At 42.9% G+C, this 19,115-nt stretch overlaps 1 protein-coding gene across 15 annotated transcripts in view; it reads left to right on the top strand.

Moving 5' to 3' along the window:
- Positions 1-19,115, top strand: part of MGAT5 (alpha-1,6-mannosylglycoprotein 6-beta-N-acetylglucosaminyltransferase) — a 390,386-nt gene that overhangs the window by 52,859 nt on the left and 318,412 nt on the right. For 14 of the 15 annotated variants that reach the window (XM_006062941.4, XM_006062939.4, XM_044936151.2 and 11 more), the window contains exon 2: positions 6,791-6,840. Coding sequence is in view for 4 of the 15 variants with exons in the window: in XM_025261828.3 (XP_025117613.1) it covers positions 6,791-6,840 (50 nt within the window). In the remaining 11 variants the exon portion in view is untranslated. Of the gene's footprint in view, positions 1-4,007; positions 4,058-6,790; positions 6,841-19,115 lie in introns of those variants that run through there. The other variant, XM_045164258.1, reaches the window with a different exon arrangement.

Raw genomic sequence — 19,115 nt, 5'->3', positions numbered from 1 at the left:
CTGGCTGTGTTTAGCACTTGAATATAGGTCTTAGTTGAGCAGGCTTGTTTGTGATGGGAGATGTCTTAAAATAAGGGTACTCTAATGGACATGAGAAAGTCTAAGAGATAGTGTAGAATTGTTGAATTTTATTTAAATGTTAGACTTCAGAAATCTAAAAATATATATATATACACAATACATATACAACAAACAATATATATACAAATGAACTTTGTAAATTAAAAAAACTATTGACAAAACAGGAGCACTTACAGACTTAGAGAATGAACTTAATGGTTACCACTAGGAAAGGGTGGGAGGAGGAGAGATAGAGAGGAGTTTGGGATTGACATGTACACATGGCTATATTTAAAACTGATAACCAACAAGGACCTGTTGTATAGCATAGGAAATTCGGCTTAATATTCTGTACTAACCTAAATGGAAAAAGAATGGATACTTGTATGGGTGTAACTGAATCACTTTGCTGTACACCCGTGACTAACACATCATTGTTAATCAACTGTGCTGTATTATAAAAAAATTTTTTTTAATCTTAGACTTTAAAGAAGACTTGGGTCAGTGGAGCTAGAGTAGGCAGGAAAGTTTCTTAGAGGATAATGGCATGCCTGTAGCTTCTAGGTCATCTGGAATAAAGTCCATGCAGGTGTAAGTGTTCTCTTTCTTTGCACTCCCAGGGAAGCAGTATGATATGGAAGACTTCAGGCTTGGGAGCCTGACAGATCAATATGAAAATGGTGGCTACCTATGCAAGATATTTAGGTTTCTAAGCCTTTGTTTCTTGATCTGTAAAATGTGTATAGTATCAATAGTACCTCCAAGAGCTTTTGTTATGTTAGATGACTTATACTAGTGTCAAGCTTCTAGTGTCTTGGCACATAGAAGGTTCTCAAAGAATGTAGACATTGTTATTGGAAATAGGATTGGCATATACACACACAGTTCCCTGACTATTAAAGTGCATCACACAACTGAGTTTATACTCCTTTTCTGTATATCCTCTGAAGGAGATCTGACTCTTCACATGTTGGGCAAGGAATCCTGAGATTGTCCTAGAGATAGGAGAGATGACAAGAAGGGTGTGAAGAGGCTAAGTAATACACAGAGGGACCCTTGCAAAATCGAGAATTATAGTATGATAAATAAACGCATGGCTGCAGTCACTGGTAGGGGCACAAGTTTATCAGCGTGTACTGAGATCTTCAGAATTCCAGCTTTCATTCTCCTTACATCCCAGAAGAGTATTAACTGGAGTTCACAGCTCACACCCTCCCTGGGGTTATGGGTGGGTATTTGCATGGCACCTCAGACATCTTTGGGATATGATTCCATTATCATATCCTTATCTGGGTTTTCTGTTTACTTGAACACTTGAAGTTAATTTAGTATCTTACAAGAACCAAACATTGTCTTCCAGACATCATTAATCTCGCCTTTCTTCTCCAGCCTAAGTGTGAAATTAATCAAAAAGGAAAGGGAAATTAATAATAACATCGGTAGTCACAATCCATCAGGAGGCCTCACAGAAGGTAGGATATCAACTTCGAATTAATACACACTTCAACAAATTAAAGGTATAGAAAAGGGTTATTTATTATTTCAGAAATGCCCCTTAATGCTTCCCGCTTTGATAATCAGATGATGGGTGATGTCTGGTGATAAGACCTTTCAGTATTGAGGTCACCTTAGGGCCCATGGAAAGCCTTAAGTCAACTTTCTTTTTTTCATATTCCATGTAGATAAGTGAGATCAAGCCAGATGGTTAATGCATCCTTGTTTCCTGTCAGTTGAAAGGATTTGCCCAAACACTTACAGTTTTGATTTCTATTTACAATAAACTAAATTTGATCCCGGGTTGTGTGTTTCCTTGTTATGACATGTGGTATGATCAGTTTCAAAGGATACATTATTATGAACACATTATGGAAAAGAATGGAGCATTATAATTATAACTCTCTATTACAGCTTTCACTGAGGTTGATAAAGGACAGGCTTTTGTTGCTGAATCGTTCTTGTAATTACATCAGCGCTAACAGGCAGCAGTCACCTTCCATTAGGGGTGGGATACAGGGAGCCTTACTATTTAAGTGATCACATAAGGTGCCGAATGAATCATCTTCAGCCTCATCATGAGGAATTAAAAATAGAAGGGAACAGCTGACATCATCTTATAGCGGGTTTTTAAGGAACAGAAAAATGCCAGATCGTCTTTTAGGGAAAAGAGCTGCCTGAAGTGGTGTCCCCGGCCACATGTGAAGAGTGTATTGTCAGCACTTCTCGGACTTGAGGGTACATCACCATCTCCTGGGGGGCTTGTATGGACAGATTTCTGGGCCCCAGTTGAACTTCTGATTCGGTAGGAGTGTGGTGGCCGGGTCGGAGATTTTGCATCCCCAACTTCCCAGACGATGTTGGTGTTTCTGGATCTGGGCCTATACATTGAGAACTGTTGGGCTGTGGGAGAGAAACAGGTGTAATGTGGGGATGGTTCCAAAAACAGAATTTTAAGATGAATTTCCCTTGTGCCTCATTAAAATAATTTTTATGAAAATAGCAAGTTTTGTTTGGGATTATGTACAAGTTTTGTAAAGGGGATCTTTTGTGACACTGTCAATGTTAAAAATAGTTGCAAGCCTACATAAGTGGTCCCCTGACCTGCCGTCATCATGTCTTGATAAAATCTTGGATAAACTTTTTTGGCTACAAGTATTCTCTCTCTAGTTCAAGTTAGTGATGAATTGGAACGTTGCAAGATTTGAATATTTTTTTCTAATTTGTAAATCAAGCACTTCACCTGGGAACCATCTACAGGGTAACAGTCTTGTTAAGTAAGGGTATTCCAGGGTCCAAGCCGCTGAATCATTGTAATTGCCACACCTGCCTGATAAAATGGTGGTGATGTGGTCGCTAAGTTGTGTCTGACTCTTTGCAAACCCATGAAGTATAGCCCGCCAGGCTCCTCTGTCCATGGGATTTCCCAGGCAAGAATGCTGGAGTGGATTGCCATTTCCTTCTCCAGGGGATCTTCCTGACCCACAGATTGAACCCGTATTTCCTGCATTGCATGTCGATTCTTTATTCCTGAGCCACCACCTGCCAAAATAGCTGTTAGCAAAATGAAGATGTAACGCATTGGGCACCACCAGGCTGTGCTTCCAGACTTCTGACTGGTTCTAGAACTGCCCTTTTATTATCCTATTAGTTTATTATCCTCTGATAGCAGTAATAACACAATAGTAATAATCACTAACATTTGTAGAGGATTCGCTGCCCCTCGGATGTGGCAGCTGCGCTTTTTGTCTGTGATAGTCTGTGAGTCTCCCCATCATTTCTGACAGAGACACTGAGGTTGCCTCTGCCTCAGACCCAAGAAGATAAGAGGCTTTGGTTGTGAGATTGGGCCTTGTGTTTGTGTCCAGGCAGCGGGAGCCTTGGGGGGCAGATTTAGATTGGAGTTTACTTTGGGAAGCTCTCTGTGGAGCCTTGATGAGACAAAACCAAACAAAGGTCAATTATGCAAGTTCTGTTGTCAAGGTCCACTCTAGATCTTTGTTACTGGGCGGCATTGCGCTTGCAGTACATTTAGTCAGTCTGCCCAACTCAAGGTGAAAGCCCTATGAAGCCAGGATTGTAATTATGGGACTTCTTTCCTCTGTGACTATCTGATGTTCTTTAGGGGAGATTGAATGACTTAAAACAATAGGGAATTATACTCAATATTTTGCAATAACCTGTAAGGGAAGAAAATTTGAAGAAGTGTGTATGTGTGTATATACATATGCATGAACTGAATTGCTGTGCTGTACACCTGAAACTAACATGAAGTTGTACATCAACTACATTTCAATTTTAAAAACTTCTTTAAAGAATTGAAAAAATTTAAAAAAGTAAGGCGTATAATGATGGTCATGATTTATTTCTAATGTGTACCATTCAGTGGTCTCATCATTGAAAATCTTTGTTCTAGGCATGAAGATATTTTCGGCAGAGCAGTAGGCTCCCTTGAACTATTTGCTCACATGAATCTATATACGGGACAGCTTTGGTGCTCTCAGTGAGTCAGCTTTGCTTAGACTGTGGAAAAGTGGGGAGGGAAAGTCTGCTTGGAGTTGTATCTGAGGTTACATCAGGATTCTGAGAGTCTCCATTTGGAGAGGTGCTGTCCATAGGAAATAAGAAGAGGGACTCTTGAGTGTAAAACTGAAAAGGGATCAACCTGATAGATGACAGTGTTGAAAGGCATTAGGGACAGGGAGGTGTGAGATCCACATGCCTGGAATTGGCCTCTGTCATCCTGTGTCATCAGATGCAGAGTAGATACTGCAGAGGTGGTCCTTCAACAAGCTGGGTTTATCATGGCTCCCCTTTCAAGATGCTTTGAATGGGGAAGGGGCGATAGGCAAGATACTCAGATGCAGATTTCTAATAGAATGCCACTCTAGAGGGCAGAACTCATCAAGCAGGTTATTTTGTTTGTGGGTCATCCATAATATATTTTATCCAAATTATAAATTGAGAGGGGTAAATGTCTGAAAATGATGCTCCAGTTTTTCCTAACTACTCTTTCACTGTCCATCCCCAATGATTGCTGTCTTATTCTTTTTAGATTGAGTTGCACTCCCATGATCTCTATTTCGGGTTTCCCTGGTGGCTCAGATGGTAGAGAATCCACCTGCAATGTAGGAGACCCGGGTTCAATCCCTGGGTCAGGAAGATTCCCCGAAGAAGGGAACTGCTACCTATTCCAGTATTCTTGCCTGAAGAATCTATTTACAAGTGTTTTCACAGTTAGGTTTAATTAAGGTGGGAAATCAAAGCATACACCCAAGATGAGATTGAGGGAATTTACAGAAAAGATACTTTTGGGTAAAATCTTGATGAAAGCTATGGAGTGGTGCTATTTGGAAAATGGGGATGGAGAACATTTATCTAAGACATTGACCTATAAACACAGCTAAAAATAGTTCTTAACTTTCATTAATATTATATACGTGGTTCTGTAGGAAATGATATTTAAGATTAGCTGAACTTCAAAGTTTTGCTGAGGATAAAAATGAATGGCCTTTGGGCTTCTTGGTGACCATGAATTTTACTCATGTATATTTTCATATGACTCAGGGAGTAGTTTGCCTGATTTTTAAGGTGAAGTCAAGATTGAGTTCTTTATTAGTATGAGTATTATGAAAGAATAAAAAATGCAGATTTGAAAGCATTGGGGGAGGTAAAAGATAATGAACTTTTTTTCCCTTTTGGCACATGATGAACATTTTGACTTACAAATCATACCAGTCTCACTGCCGTGTGATTCATTAGCCACCGCAGCCTGCGCACTGGATCACACTGTCCGGAGGCAAACTACCATGTGATACAACAAATTAGGTGTTTATGAAAACATACGGAAAAGAGCACTGAAAGTAAGTTGATATTATTCAGGTCGGAGCCACACAGGTGTTCATTTTGTTAGCTGATACCACTACAAAAGAATGTATTTTTGATGTTGATGAAGGTGCTTAGGATTGTTTTCTCTAAATATATCTTGGTGCTGCTTACAGGAGATAGTAGCTTTTCCTGTATCATGATAACCCAGTTTCACAACCCATTCCTTCACCTCAAAGCTATCTCAGATAATAGCTGGTATTAAAAGGGTCATGTGATCACTGGCATTGATTTGGTACCCTTCCAGCCTTCTACCCTTCCTTAGCAAACATTTGAGGCCAGACTGTTTCATGGAAATCATGGTTTTGGAATGGTAATAGATTGAATCAGCTCTTATAAGTTGCCCCAGTGCACAGCCCTCTGCTATTGTTCAGAGATTGTTGACACATACAAAAATGTTAGTACTGTGAAGGGAAGTTATATGTTGCAGACCATATTTGGAAATAAAAAGCAAAACTTTATCAAATGTTTTTCAGCAGAAGATGGTACATGTTCTTCCACGAGGGGCTTACAAAAGAGGTAGACCTGTTGGCTAGTTTTAAAAAACTTCTGGATAGTCAGCTTGAAGGTGGATCTGTGCAGTATGATCCTTATTTTCTCTCCCTCCTTCTCTCTCTCTACTGAGCTCTCAGTTTTATAATTATCTGCTGATAAATTCCATAAATATCAGAAACACACTGTATGTTATCTGTAAAAGGACTGTTTTCCCCCTTTTACTGAAAAGGAGTGTTATTTAGGGAAAATATTAGTGATATCACAAGCACATAGTAGATATATTTCTAAAATGGCTTTTTACTGCTCTTCTGGTTTGTTTTTTCAAGGTGAAGCAGCTGCAAGTAATCTGTTATATTTAAATGAACAGGCTTGTCATTCAATTGGCTTTATCGTGTACTGCAAACTCCTTGGTTTTTTTGTCACAGAGCTATGTATTTTTAAAATTGTGTGTATGCATATACTTGAGACTGTGTGTATGAATTAATGTAGTCCAGTCCGGAAAGCATTAGGACTGGTAAAAGCTTTGGTTTAGTGCCTCCTGAGACTTAGAACAAGAGAGTGGTTTTGTGGAGATGCTCCATCTTTGCCAAATGGAGCCTTATTCCTGCTGAACTAATAATGGATGGATTTGGATCCTAACAAGTGAGATAATGTAATTTTTTAGAGATATGCCTCTGGGTGTTGGAGTGATAGGGAATTCTCATCTAGCTATTTTTAGGTGTTTATCTTAAAAGGCAGTTGGGTTCCAAACTGTGAGGCATAGTTCGTAGAAGTGCTTTGTCAGCCTCTCTGTTTGCAGTGGCTCAAGTCCGTAAAGAGGAGAAACTTAAAGATGTCTTTGTCTTTGTGATTGCAGGAGTGATTACTGTTCTAACGTGGACTTTGGAGGCAGAGCCATCAGGCCATGTAAGTACTATGATAAACAGATATTTAAGCACAGACTGGGATATTTGCCCTTAGGGAAAGGACTGAGTACTTGAGTCAGAGCATTTGGAACCATCAAGACCCAAAGGGCCAGGGGATCACTCTTCTAGTGCGACTCAGCCCCAAGGGCATGTACATTTCTGGCTATCTGGTTAAGACCTGGTGAAATTTATCATTTGGGTTAATTGGGCAAGTATGTTTTATCTGCTTCGAATTAGTAAAGTGACTGGAGCAGAAGGCCATCTATTACTGTATTTAGTCGTTATCAAACATAACTGTATCGAACTGAATCTTGGCCAGGTACTCTTAGATAGAAGTGCGGGCCCCTTCAGACACAGAGGATCGTGGTGTGAACATAACAAAGCCAATGAACTGGAGAGTGTGACTCATGATGACTGCATGATCTCTGAACTGTGTCCGTATCAAAGAATGTTGTAAAAGAGTATATTTTCCTTAGCCGCAGTTACGAACGTATTTTATGGAGGAAGCAATTTGCTAAGTATGCTCCTGTTCTAGTACGAATAGTCCTGAGTGCTTAAAACCATGATCTAAGCTACCTTTGAGAGTCACCTTGGTAAATCAGACTTTCAACTTGGGAGCAGAAATTTTGGATTTTACAGGCTGATAGATTTGGGTGTTGAGGTTATGGGGCCAGCAGAATGAAACATTAAGCATTCATAATTGGTGTTTCTTTCATGTGTGTGGTCTTTGAACAAATTTTGTCCTTAACAACATCACAGAAGGAAAACTACCCCAGCAACTGACAAGCAGATGAATGTCTGTGAATAAAAGCCTTAGTTAGAACTCAAATCATGTGACCACGTGACTTTTATCAGAGGCTTCTCCCTGTCACCTTGAGAGTTTGTCCCGCTGGGAGAAACCAGAGAAAATAAGAAGTGTCTCCTTCAGAACCTCAAAGAGATTTTGCATCTCTAAAGATATGGGATTTTGTCTGAGATGGAACAAGCATATTTAATCCATCTTACACACCCTCCCCACCCCCACATCACACACATGACTTAAAGGGAATGAGCTTCATTTCAGAGACTGGTTTAGTTAAACCATCTGTCTTCCAGGGTCTGTCTGAAACTAGTGTAGTGTTGACAGATAGGGAAGTTCGTTCACTGCCCTCCAAGAGTTGCCAAGTGTGGCAGCTGGGGGCATTAGCAGGCTGACATGGTGAAGACTCAGGACTGGGTCTGTGGTCCCTGGTACCCAGGTGCTGTGGCCTGTGCTCTGGGAAGGATATGCATCTTTCTGGCTCCCCTGTGATATCTTTTGCCCCCTGTACTCTGTTGGGTTAACAGTCTCCATGGAGCAGGCAGACATGTTGGCATCTCGTGGCACTCCTGGGTGTGCCTGTCTGCCACCAGGAATGGCGTCACCTTCCCCCTTCAGCACGCCAACACCTAGCTGCCTTTGGAAGGGCCTCTTGGCTCCTTTTGAAATAACTGCTGAAAGAGCAGCTGTCTGTCGGCCTCCTCCAGAGCCGTGGAATTGGGCCGTTGTCAACCTGTTGGAGGAGTTCCCAACGCAGCAGACTGGCTGTCATTGACATTTATAACTTGAAAGCCATATCACAGATGAGTTTGCGTTTCTTATCATCCTTTAAATGGCGTTCAGGATAGAAAGCACACTCGCCACACTTCGACAACGCCCAGGGCTTGGGCAATGGTTGGGTCTTCCTGAAGGTGGAAGAAGCAGTTACTTTGTCCCCTGGCCAGTTTGTAAAACCATCATCTCTCTTCTGACTCAGCTGGGAAAAAGATGTCCCGGCTTTCTGCTTGGGTTTATGTATGATCGTATGATCTAAACTAACAGTTTAGATCTGGGAGGTGGTTGGCTTCTGCAAACAAATGACTCTTGAGCTCTGCCACGGAGTCTGTGGTACGAAATGCGTGTAGGGGGAAAAAAAAGGGTGTTTCTCAGATAGGTTGGTAGATCCCACACCTGTTTTCTTATGCCTTAATTTCTCAAAGAAAATCTTCTCCATTTTGTTTCTGGAGATAGGACTGGAAGAGAAAGATGTCGTGTTTTGTTTTAAATGTATTTATTTATGACTGTGCTGGGTCATTGTTGCTGTGTGCAGGCCTTCTCTAGTTGCGGCGTGGGCTTCTCATTGCAGTGGCTTCTCTTGTTGTGGAGCATGGGCTCAACAGCTGTGACGAATGGACTCAGTGGCTCTGCAGCATGTGGAATCTTCCTGGGCTGGGATAGAACCTGTGTCCCCTGCATCGACAGGAGGACTCCTAACCGCTGGACCACCAGGGATGTCTGAAAGATGCAGTGTTGATGATAAAAAAAATAAAAATTAAAACCATAGCCACCCCAGTAGATCACATGAACACACTGCAAAAGAAAGCGGAGAAGATGCGGGAGGGCAGCGGAAGGCGTTGTATTCATTGTGGCTCTGTGTAAACTGTAAATTTCTTGAGCAGGAGGACTGGCCTTACTCCCTTCACATCACCAGTGGGGAGTGAAGATCCTGGCATGTGGCTTCAGGATGAGCTGAAACAACGAATGTCAGAGAGAAACAGGTCTTAGGTAGAAAAGTTTGGTTTCATTTTATTTGTATCCTGCTAGTGCAGGCACTGAAGTACAGTCATCCACAAATCCAGATGATGGGGTTTCAAGTTCATGATGTTTTCCTGTTGGCGTCAAAGATGAGTAATCCTGGAAGAGGTGTAACAGAAGGGGGGTGCTTAGATGGTATGCCTGGGGTGCAATTAAAATGAAACAGCCTTCACTCTTTGTGCTCAGATTTCTTTCTGTGGTTCCTGGGACATGAGTGTCGTCTTAGGAAATGTTGGTGCTTGACTTTGGCCATGTGCTAGGCAGCTGAGTCCCGTGTGTGGCCTGCCTGGAGTGGGGCAGGGCAGGCTGTTGAGCCAGCTTGATGGTAGCCACAGGCTTTGGGAAGAAAATCAGCTGAGGGTGGTTGTTACCTCCCTGGCCCTCTGCCTGTGGCATGCATGGGAACTCCATCTCAGTCCTCCTTTTCAAAGCCCATGAGGTGCCTACATCTCAGTCCTTCTTCTCAAAGCCCATGAGGTGCCTACATCTCAGTCCTTCTTCTCAAAGCCCATGAGGTGCCTATGTTGTATCTAGAGAGCTGCTGCCCATTGATAATAACCGCATTGGGTTAGCAATGCTGGCCTCAGGGAAAGGTGGGGGTGCAGGGTGGAGGTCAGGGCAGGGGCCACCCCTTGTCTTGTCCCTGGGCCAGACAGGGAACAGCAGAGCAGTTGTCTTCCCAAGGCATGCCCAGTTTGGACAGGCTCTAATCAGAGCTCCCCGTTCATGGCAAGAAGTTTCAAAACAGCATCATGCATCTGTTCTCTGGTTTACTTGAAAAAAATTTTTTTTTAATTTCAAATACCCAGAAAAGTGCAGCAACTTAGCAGAACACTTGCTCATTTACATCCCCCTTGACTCCCTGCCTTTCTGATCCATGGTTGACACATGTCTTAATAACTGAGAGGTGCTGAAAATTAAAATTAAAATTACTATCCTTTTGTCTCTGGAAATTCTGAAACAATGTGGTCTCCCTGGAACCGAGACAGACACTGAGCCCGCATAGTGTCCATACTCTGAGAACGGGTGGTGCTGCCTGACTCTGCTGTTTCCTGGGGTTTCTTTTGTTCCTTCTGCTAGGTCATGGCCATCATTGCCATCTGTCTGGTTTTCTCTCCATTCATTTTCAAGGAGATGTATGTGTTTAAATCCTTCTCTCCAGGTCCTCCTCCCCACTAGCTCAGGCTCCCTTGTAAGGGGTTGTTCAGTGGGTCCTGTTGGGCAGAGCTAATGTTTTCTCCACATCCCCTTCCCTTCCCATAATACTTCATCATACCTGATGCCACACACACAGACACACTCTCTATGATGTGCATACTCTCTCTTATGTGCGCACAGTCTCATGCATGCACGCTCACACATTTGTGCACACTCATGCACTCACACACACTCACTCACACACATGACTCACTCTGTAAATAATCTCTCCTTTCTCTCCAAGCCAGTGTGGGATCTCTCCATGTATCCCCATCTCCCTGGAGGATAGAGGCAAAGTCTCCTTCACTTTTCATCCCAGGTTGAGATGATGAATAGACAGCATCTGTCAGACATGCTGAGGTTCTGTCTTGGGTTAATTAATGTGGGTAAGAGCCACTGACAGGTTTCCAGTCCTTTCTTCTTGTACCATGACTGCTTTCTGAGACTAGTTGTTGTCATTGTTGTTTAACTGCTAAGTCGTGTCTGACTCTTCGTGACCCCATGGACTGTAGCCCGCCAGACTCTTCTGTCCATGGGATTCTCCAGGCAAGACTACTGGAGAGGGTTGCCATATCCTCCTTCAGGGAATTTTCCCGACCCAGGGATCAAACCCAGGTCTCCTGCATTGCAGATGGATTCTTTACCACTGAGCCACCAGGGAAGCCTTTCTGGGACCAGAGTCCTGTGTTATTGTAGCTGTGTGGATGGAGGACTGATTAATCACTTGACTTCCTTTTGGCCCTGAGCTCAGGATGGCTCACAGGAATCGGTGTCCACAGCGCATGCGTTGGAGGGGCTCTGGGAAAGTTCTCCTGTCTAAGGGGAGGCACCTCCTGGAAAGGAAGGGTGAAGGGTGGGTGGAGGAGACCCTGGGTGAGCCTGAGGTAGGAAGGATTGGGGGAGAGGGTGCAGTGATCTTGGTAGAAGAGTCTGGGGACTCTGGGTGTCGACAGAAACAGAACCAGCTTTTAAAATTCTAAACCATCACAGACTATTACCATAAAAATAAATTACTAGAAAAGTGAAATAAAAAAAGAAGTCTAAAATACAAGCCTTCAATTTTATTATGAGATTCAAAGACATAAAATTACCCTGTCCACTGGCTGTAAAAGTTAACACTTACCCTCAGTTTTGGTACTTTAGAGACCAGAAACTCTTTGTGGACTGGCCCTGCTCTGTGGATGCGCCCCCACCCCGCTTAGAGTAGCATTGACCTGGGAGATGGGGGTCTTAGCTTTGTTTCTGCTGAAAGGCCCCCCCTGACCTCTCTGAATCCTGTTTTTTTGTACTACACAGTAAAAGCGTTGTTGGTCTGCAGGGCACAGTTCTCCCTAACAGGAGCTGGGGAACCAGGAACAGTGCTTATTCCTGTGACCCTCACTCAGATGGTTCTCCCTTTGGAGATCTGTCTGGAAGGGACATGCTGGGGATTATTTCATGTATCCCCATGGCCACTTTGACCAGGTGTCTGCCCAGCTCATTTGAAAACGACACATCCATGCGTTCAAGACCTTCTGTAACAGAAGGACCTCTTGTGTGTGTGTGTGCGTGTGTGTTTCAATATGGATAGTCATTTTGGCCCCAGTGCAAGTTTGTTTTTTTCCCTCGTTCATAGTTTTAGGCTGGTGGAGATGGGGAAATGACCCCTTTTAAAAAGTCATTTAGAGGGTTTGGAGAAAAGGGAACCTTCTTATACTGCTGTGGAAATGTAAATTGATATAGCCACTATGGAGAACATATGGAGATTCCTTTAAAAACTAAGAATAAAACTATCATATGACCCAACAATCCCATTACTGGCCATATACCCTGAGGAAACTGTAATTGAAAAAGACACGTGTACCCCAGTGTTCATTGCAGCACTATTTACAATAGCTAGGATACGGAAGCAACTTAGATGACCATCAACAGATGAATGGATAAGGAAGTTGTAGTTCATATACACAATGGACTATTACCCAGCTATAAAAAGGAACGCATTTGAGTCCGTTCTAATGAGATGGATGAACCTAGAGCCTATTATGCAGAGTAAAGTAAGTCAGAAAGAGAAAGACAAATATATTAATATGTATATATGGAATCTAGAAAGATAGTACTGATGATCATACTTGCAGGGCAGCAAACGAGATGGCGCCATAAAGAACAGACTTGTGGACACGGTGGGGGAAGAAGAGGGTGGGATGATTTGAGAGAATAGCATTGAAACGTATACATTGCCGTATGTAAAATAGGTAGCCAGTGGGAGTTTGCCACAGGGAGCCCAAAGCCTGTGCTCTGTGACAACCCAGAGTGGTTGGATGGGAGGGAAGGCGGGAGAGGGGTTCAAGAGGGAGGGGACATTTGGCCAATTCATGTTAATGTATGGCAGAAACCATCACAATATTGTAAAGTAATTATCCTCTAATTAAAAATAAAGATTTTTTTAAAGAATTCATTTAGCATAATACATTCTGGAGAGGGTTTGGAGAAAGGGGAATCCTCCTACACTGTTTGAAGTGAAGTGAAGTCGCTCAGTCGTGTCTGACTCTTTGCGACCCCGTGGACTGTAGCCCATCAGGCTCCCCCATCCATGGGATTCTCCAGGCAAGAACACTGGAGTGGGTTGTCATTTCCTTCTCCAGGGGATCTTCCTGAGCCAGGGATCGAACCCAGGTCTCCCACATTGCAGCCAGACGCTTTAACCTCTGAGCCACCAGGGAAGCCCCCTACACTGTTTATGGGAATGTAAATTGGTGCAGCTACTGAGGAAAATAATATGGAGGTCCCTCAAAAAACCTAGAGATATCATCTGATCCAGCAATCCCATTCTTGGGCATATACCTGGAGAGAACTTGGATTGGAAAAGATACATGTAACTCATGTTCTTTGAAGCATTATTTATAACTGTCAAGACATAGAAACAACCTAAATGTCCATTCACAGATGAATGGATAAGAAGATGTGGTACAAATATACAACGGAATATTACTCAGCCATGAAAATAATGAAATAGTGCCATTGGCAGCAACATGGATGGACCTAGAGATTATCAGACTAAGTGACGTAAGTCAGAAAGTCAAATATTATATCATTTCTATATGGAATCTAAAAAATAGTACAAACAAACTTGTATATGAAACAAAGACAGACTCATAGACAAAGAAACGCATTTATGGTTACCAAAGGGGAAGAGGGGAGGGATAAATTGGGAGTATTAACAGATGCACACTGAAAGTGAAAGTGAAGTCGCTCAGTCGTGTCTGACTCTTTGGGACCCCGAGGACTGTAGCCTACCAGGCTCACTCTCTCCAGGCAAGAGTACTAGAGTGGGTTGCCATTTCCTGCTCCAGGGGATCTTCCAAACCCAGGGATTGAACCCAGGTCTCCCGCATTGGAGGCAGACACTTTAATCTCTGAGCCACCAGGGAAGCCCTTTACCATATATAAAATAAACAACAAGGACTCACTGTATAGCACAGGAAACAATATTTAACATCTTACAGTAACCTAAAATGAAAAAGAATATAGATATATATGTATGGCTGAATCACTTTGCTATATACTTGAAACACAATATTGTAAATCAACTACACTTCAACTAAAAAAAAAAATGCTATTTAGTGACCAAGGCTGGATAGGGCTTGACTTTGTGAACCCTTGTCCTCCAGGATCACCCTGCAGCGCTCATTCTAGCCTGTGGAAGGGCACACAGATACAGGTCCCCTGGATACCGGCCCCCGCCCCTGCCCCTTGCTGAGACACCTCATCCAGTTGTGTGTCCAGGGAGAAGAGGAATGTGCGTTCTGTGCATAGCAAGCATTGCCCACAATCCCTCCCCCACCACCACCTCCTGCTTCTCTGATTCATTCTTGCATCCTTTTATCTGCATGAACTGGTTTACGTCTCTTTTCATGCTTGTACGTGATTATGGTCAGGCGTTACATTTTTATGTGCCCTGGATAAGAAACAATGGGAGGAGAAGATTGGAAATTGCCTCAGGATTAATGGACATTGATTATACCAGCTGCTGTCAGCAGCCAGCAGTGGCCAGTGCCGACCAGGAGAGTAAATTGCCCATGTGCCCTTGGCTGCATTTGGATCTTTTTTTAAAAAAAATCAAGGTGTGTAGGAGTTGAGAGTACTGCTTAATTTTTTTTAAGTAAATAGCACTTATAGAGCAAGAAGCCTTTGGTGCAGGGGAAGCCAGGAGCCTATGTTGAAAGACGGGGAAGGTAATGTACTTGATAAAAAGCTGAAGAATAGTTCTCATAGTTTAGTTCTAATAGTTTTGTAAGTGCATTTTCCCCCCCTGCAAGCAGTGAAATAAAAAAGAGAAACCAAAGGACCTTTATTTGTCTTTAATCCAGAGATTCCAAATGTGAGAGGTGAGGTTGCAGGAGGGACGGAGGCGTCTGTGTGTGGTGGGGCCTGTCTTGGCAGGAGATTTACCTGGTCTACCATCCTTCTGGAGTCATGTGTGGTGGCATGTCAGGATAACTGGACTAAGCATTGTGAACAGAGAACTTTCTACAGAAAACTGGGTTTGTAGGTGATGGAAGAGGTGACAATGACATACCAAAGAGACTGTGTGCAGCCACCGGAAGATACCCACCCCTGGGGCTGCAGCGGGCATGGGAGTTGGCCATGATACCAGAAAGGACTGAATCCCTGGCAGAGATGCTGGTGGGTGGATGGAAAAGGGGTGAGAGACCCCGGCCTTTTTCCTGCTCCTGTCTTCCCAGGAGCTGCTGGTACCCCCCTACGTGGAAGCTAGTTGGCGGGAGAGTTTGATAAATGGAGTTTGCTACCATATATTGCAAAAAGGACAAGGTGTCCAGAGAATGTATGTGAGAGCAGACAGTATGTGTATGGAGTATTGGAGTATGTATATTGGAGTTTCAGCTTCAACATCAGTCCTTCCAATGAACACCCAGGACTGTTCTCCTTTAGGATAGACTTGTTGGATCTCCTTGCAATCCAAGGGACTCTCAAGAGTCTTCTCCAACACCACAGTTCAAAAGCATCAGTTCTTCGGCACTCAGCTCTCTTTATAGTCCAACTCTTATATCCATACATGACTATTGGAAAAACCATAGCATTGACTAGATGGACCTTTGTTGAGAAAGTAATGTCTCTGCTTTTTAATATGCTGTCTATGCTGGTCATAACTTTCCTTCCAAGGAGTAAGTGTCTTTTAATTTCATGGCTGCAATCACCATCTGCAGTGATTTTGGAGCCCCCCAAAATAAAGTCTGACACTGTTTCCACTGTTTTCCCATTTGCCATGAAGTGATTGGACCAGATGCCATGATCTTTGTTTTCTGAATGTTGAGCTTTAAGCCAACTTTTTCACTCTCCTCTCATTTTCATCAAGAGGCTCTTTATTTAGTTCTTCACTTTCTGCCATAAGGGTGGTGTTGTCTGCATATCTGAGGTTATTGATATTTCTCCCAGCAATCTTGATTCTAGCTTGTGCTTCTTCCAGCCCAGCGTTTCTCATGATTTATTCTGCATATAAGTTAAATAAGCAGGGTGACAATATACAGTCTTGATGTACTCCTTTTCCTATTTGGAACCAGTCTGTTGTTCCATGTCCAGTTCTAACTGTTGCTTCCTGACCTGCATACAGGTTTCTCAAGAGGCAGGTCAGGTGGTCTGATATTCCTATCTCTTTCAAAATTTTCCACAGTTTCTTGTGATCCACACAGTCAAAGGCTTTGGTATAGTCAATGAAGCAGAAATAGATGTTTTTCTGGAACTTTCTTCCTTTTTTGATGATCTAGAGAATGTTGGCAATTTGATTTCCGGTTCCTCTGCCTTTTTTAAAACCAGCTTGAACATCTGGAAGTTCACAGTTCACGTATTGCTGAAGCCTGGCTTGGAGAATTTTGAGCATTACTTTACTACCGTGTGAGATGAGTGCAATTGTGCGGTAGTTTGAGCATTCTTTGGCATTGCCTTTCTTTGGGAGTGGAATGAAAACTGACCTTTTCCAGTCCTGTGGCCACTGCTGAGTTTTCCAAATTTGCTGACATATTGAGTGCAGCACTTTAATAACATCATCTTTTAGGATTTGAAAGAGCTCAACTTTTTACACCATGTGATACGTTATGGACGTGTTTGACTCCCTAATAATTACAGAGAACATTTGTGGAGTGCTTACTATACACAGCTTCCCTTGTGTCTCAGATGGTAAAGAATCCGCCTATTATGCAGGAGACCTGAGTTTGATCCCTGGGTTGGGAAGATCCCCTGGAGAAGGGAAAGGCTACCCACTCCAGTATTCTGGCCTGGAGAATTCCATGGACTGTGTAGTCCATGGGGTCGCAGAGAGTAGGACACAGCTGAGCGACTTACACTTTATTGCACCGGGAAGGCAGTGTTCTTAGCACTTTATCTGTATTCATTCATTGAATCATCAGACCTACTCAGAGCAACTCAGTACAGTTGATCCTCATTATTTGCACATTCTATATGTACATGTTTGCTTCCTTGTTAAAATTTATGTGTATAACACCCAAATCAGTGCAGCGCTTGTGCAACCCTTTACAGACACAGAATGGAGGACAACTTGGGTTACTGACATGTGCATTCCCAGCTCAGGAGATCTTCTGCCTTTTTGTTTCAGGTCTTATACTTTAAGTAGGTGTCCTCTTCATGGTGGCTCAGATGGTAAAGCGTCTGCCTGCAATGCAGGAGACCCGGGTTCAGTCCCTGGATTGGGAAGATCCCATGGAGAAGGAAATTGCAACCCACTCTAGTACTCTTGCCTGGAAAATTCCAGGGACTGAGGAGCCTGGTAGGCTACAGTCCATGGGGTCACAAAGTGTTGGAGACGACTGAGTGACTTCACTTTCACTTTCTTCTTCATGGTATAATTAGTGCAACTCTTGGCATTTTTTGAGTTTTCTTTTTTTTGACTGGTGATTTGTTGTTTAAAATGGCCCCCAAGCCTAGTACTGGGACTGTATCTAGAGTTCCTGAGGGCAAGAAGGTTGTGCTGTGCCTTAGGGAGAAAACAGGTATATTAGATAAGCTGCTTCAAGCATGAGCTTAGCCCTTTTGGCTGCCATTTCAGTTTAATGAACCAACAGTATATAGTAAATAAGGTGTCCTAAAACAGAAACACATAAAACACGGTGATATACTTTTTAAATAATTTATTTATGATTTTTTGGAAAAATTAATAGGTGAAATTAAATATTTGTTTTATTTGTTTATTTACTGGGCACACAGAATCTTAGTTCCTCAATCAGGGATTGAACCTGCACCCCCTGCAGTGTAAGCACAGAGTCTTAACCACTGGACCGCCAGGGAAGTCCAAGTGGATGATTATGCATTGATCAGATGACAAAAATGTTCTAATTAGAGGATCATGGAAACCTAACCCCATATTCCCTTCCCCTAGGAGCACTGGTTTAATATTTGCCAAGTCAGTGTTCACGATTTTTGTAGATTTTATAGAGCATCATGATTTCAAATGATGGTCATCATGGTGCCACTGTTTTCCCCAGTTTGTAGATGGAGACCAAGGTGGCATAAGGCCAGAAGGTTGCTGAGCATCACCCAATGGGATGAGAACCCAGGCAGTCAGGCTCCCTGCCCTTCACCATGTGTTCTTTGCATTCATATTTGTTTTCTACTCTTTACCATCTCCTGAATCTGCTGTTGATGCTGTTGGAACCAACCCTGCAGCTCTTTTCAGTGATAAAACTCCTGTTGGTAAGGCCAACAGTTACCTCTGGTTGAGATTCCTGACGTGTATAATTCTACAATAAAGGTAATACTATTTGACATGTGTATGAAAACCTCCACATAGTTCAAACTGAAACCATTTACCTCACATTGGGACTCAAACCCACGTGGCTGGGAGTCGAACCCAGTCAAAACCCAGTTTGGGACTCAAACCCACATGGCTGGGACTCAAACCCAGATAAAACCCAGGATACCTGGTTTCAGGACCTAATGAAGTTCAGGTTCTTGATGTCTCGTTGTAGAAGAGACAAAGTGATAGTTAAGAAATGGATTTATTCAGATTCAGAGAGAAGCACATTCCACACGCTGAGTTTGGGCCATCACAGAAGGCAAGTTGTGGTGTGGTTAGTTTTTATAGGCTGGTTAATTTCATATGTTAATCAGTGGGAGGATTGTTTCATCTGTTTTGGAGAAGGGGTGGAGATTTCCTGGAATTGGGCCACCACCCACTCCTTGGTCTTTTGACAGTGCCTTGGAACTGTCATGGCGCCTCTGGGTGCATCATTTAGCTTGCTGATTGAGGATCCGTCAAAGTGGACGTGTCCACCATCTTGGACCCATTTGATTCTAATTGGTTTATGTTGTGTCCTTGGGCTATGTCATACTTTCAAAGTGGTGCCCTGCCCCCTTCCCTCCTGTTACAAAATGATTTAGTTCTTGGGGCAGTTCTCAGAAGCATACATCACGCTTGATTTCATAAATAAAAGCTGGCTTCTTGGGAGGTTGTGATTTGGGCAGGGCCCCAGGTTGAG

Source organism: Bubalus bubalis, chromosome 2 (genome assembly GCF_019923935.1).
Source record: "Bubalus bubalis isolate 160015118507 breed Murrah chromosome 2, NDDB_SH_1, whole genome shotgun sequence".
Classification (NCBI taxonomy): domain Eukaryota; kingdom Metazoa; phylum Chordata; class Mammalia; order Artiodactyla; family Bovidae; genus Bubalus; species Bubalus bubalis.
The sequence above is the reverse complement of the archived record's forward strand: the minus strand, read 5'-3'. Positions and strand labels throughout refer to the sequence as shown.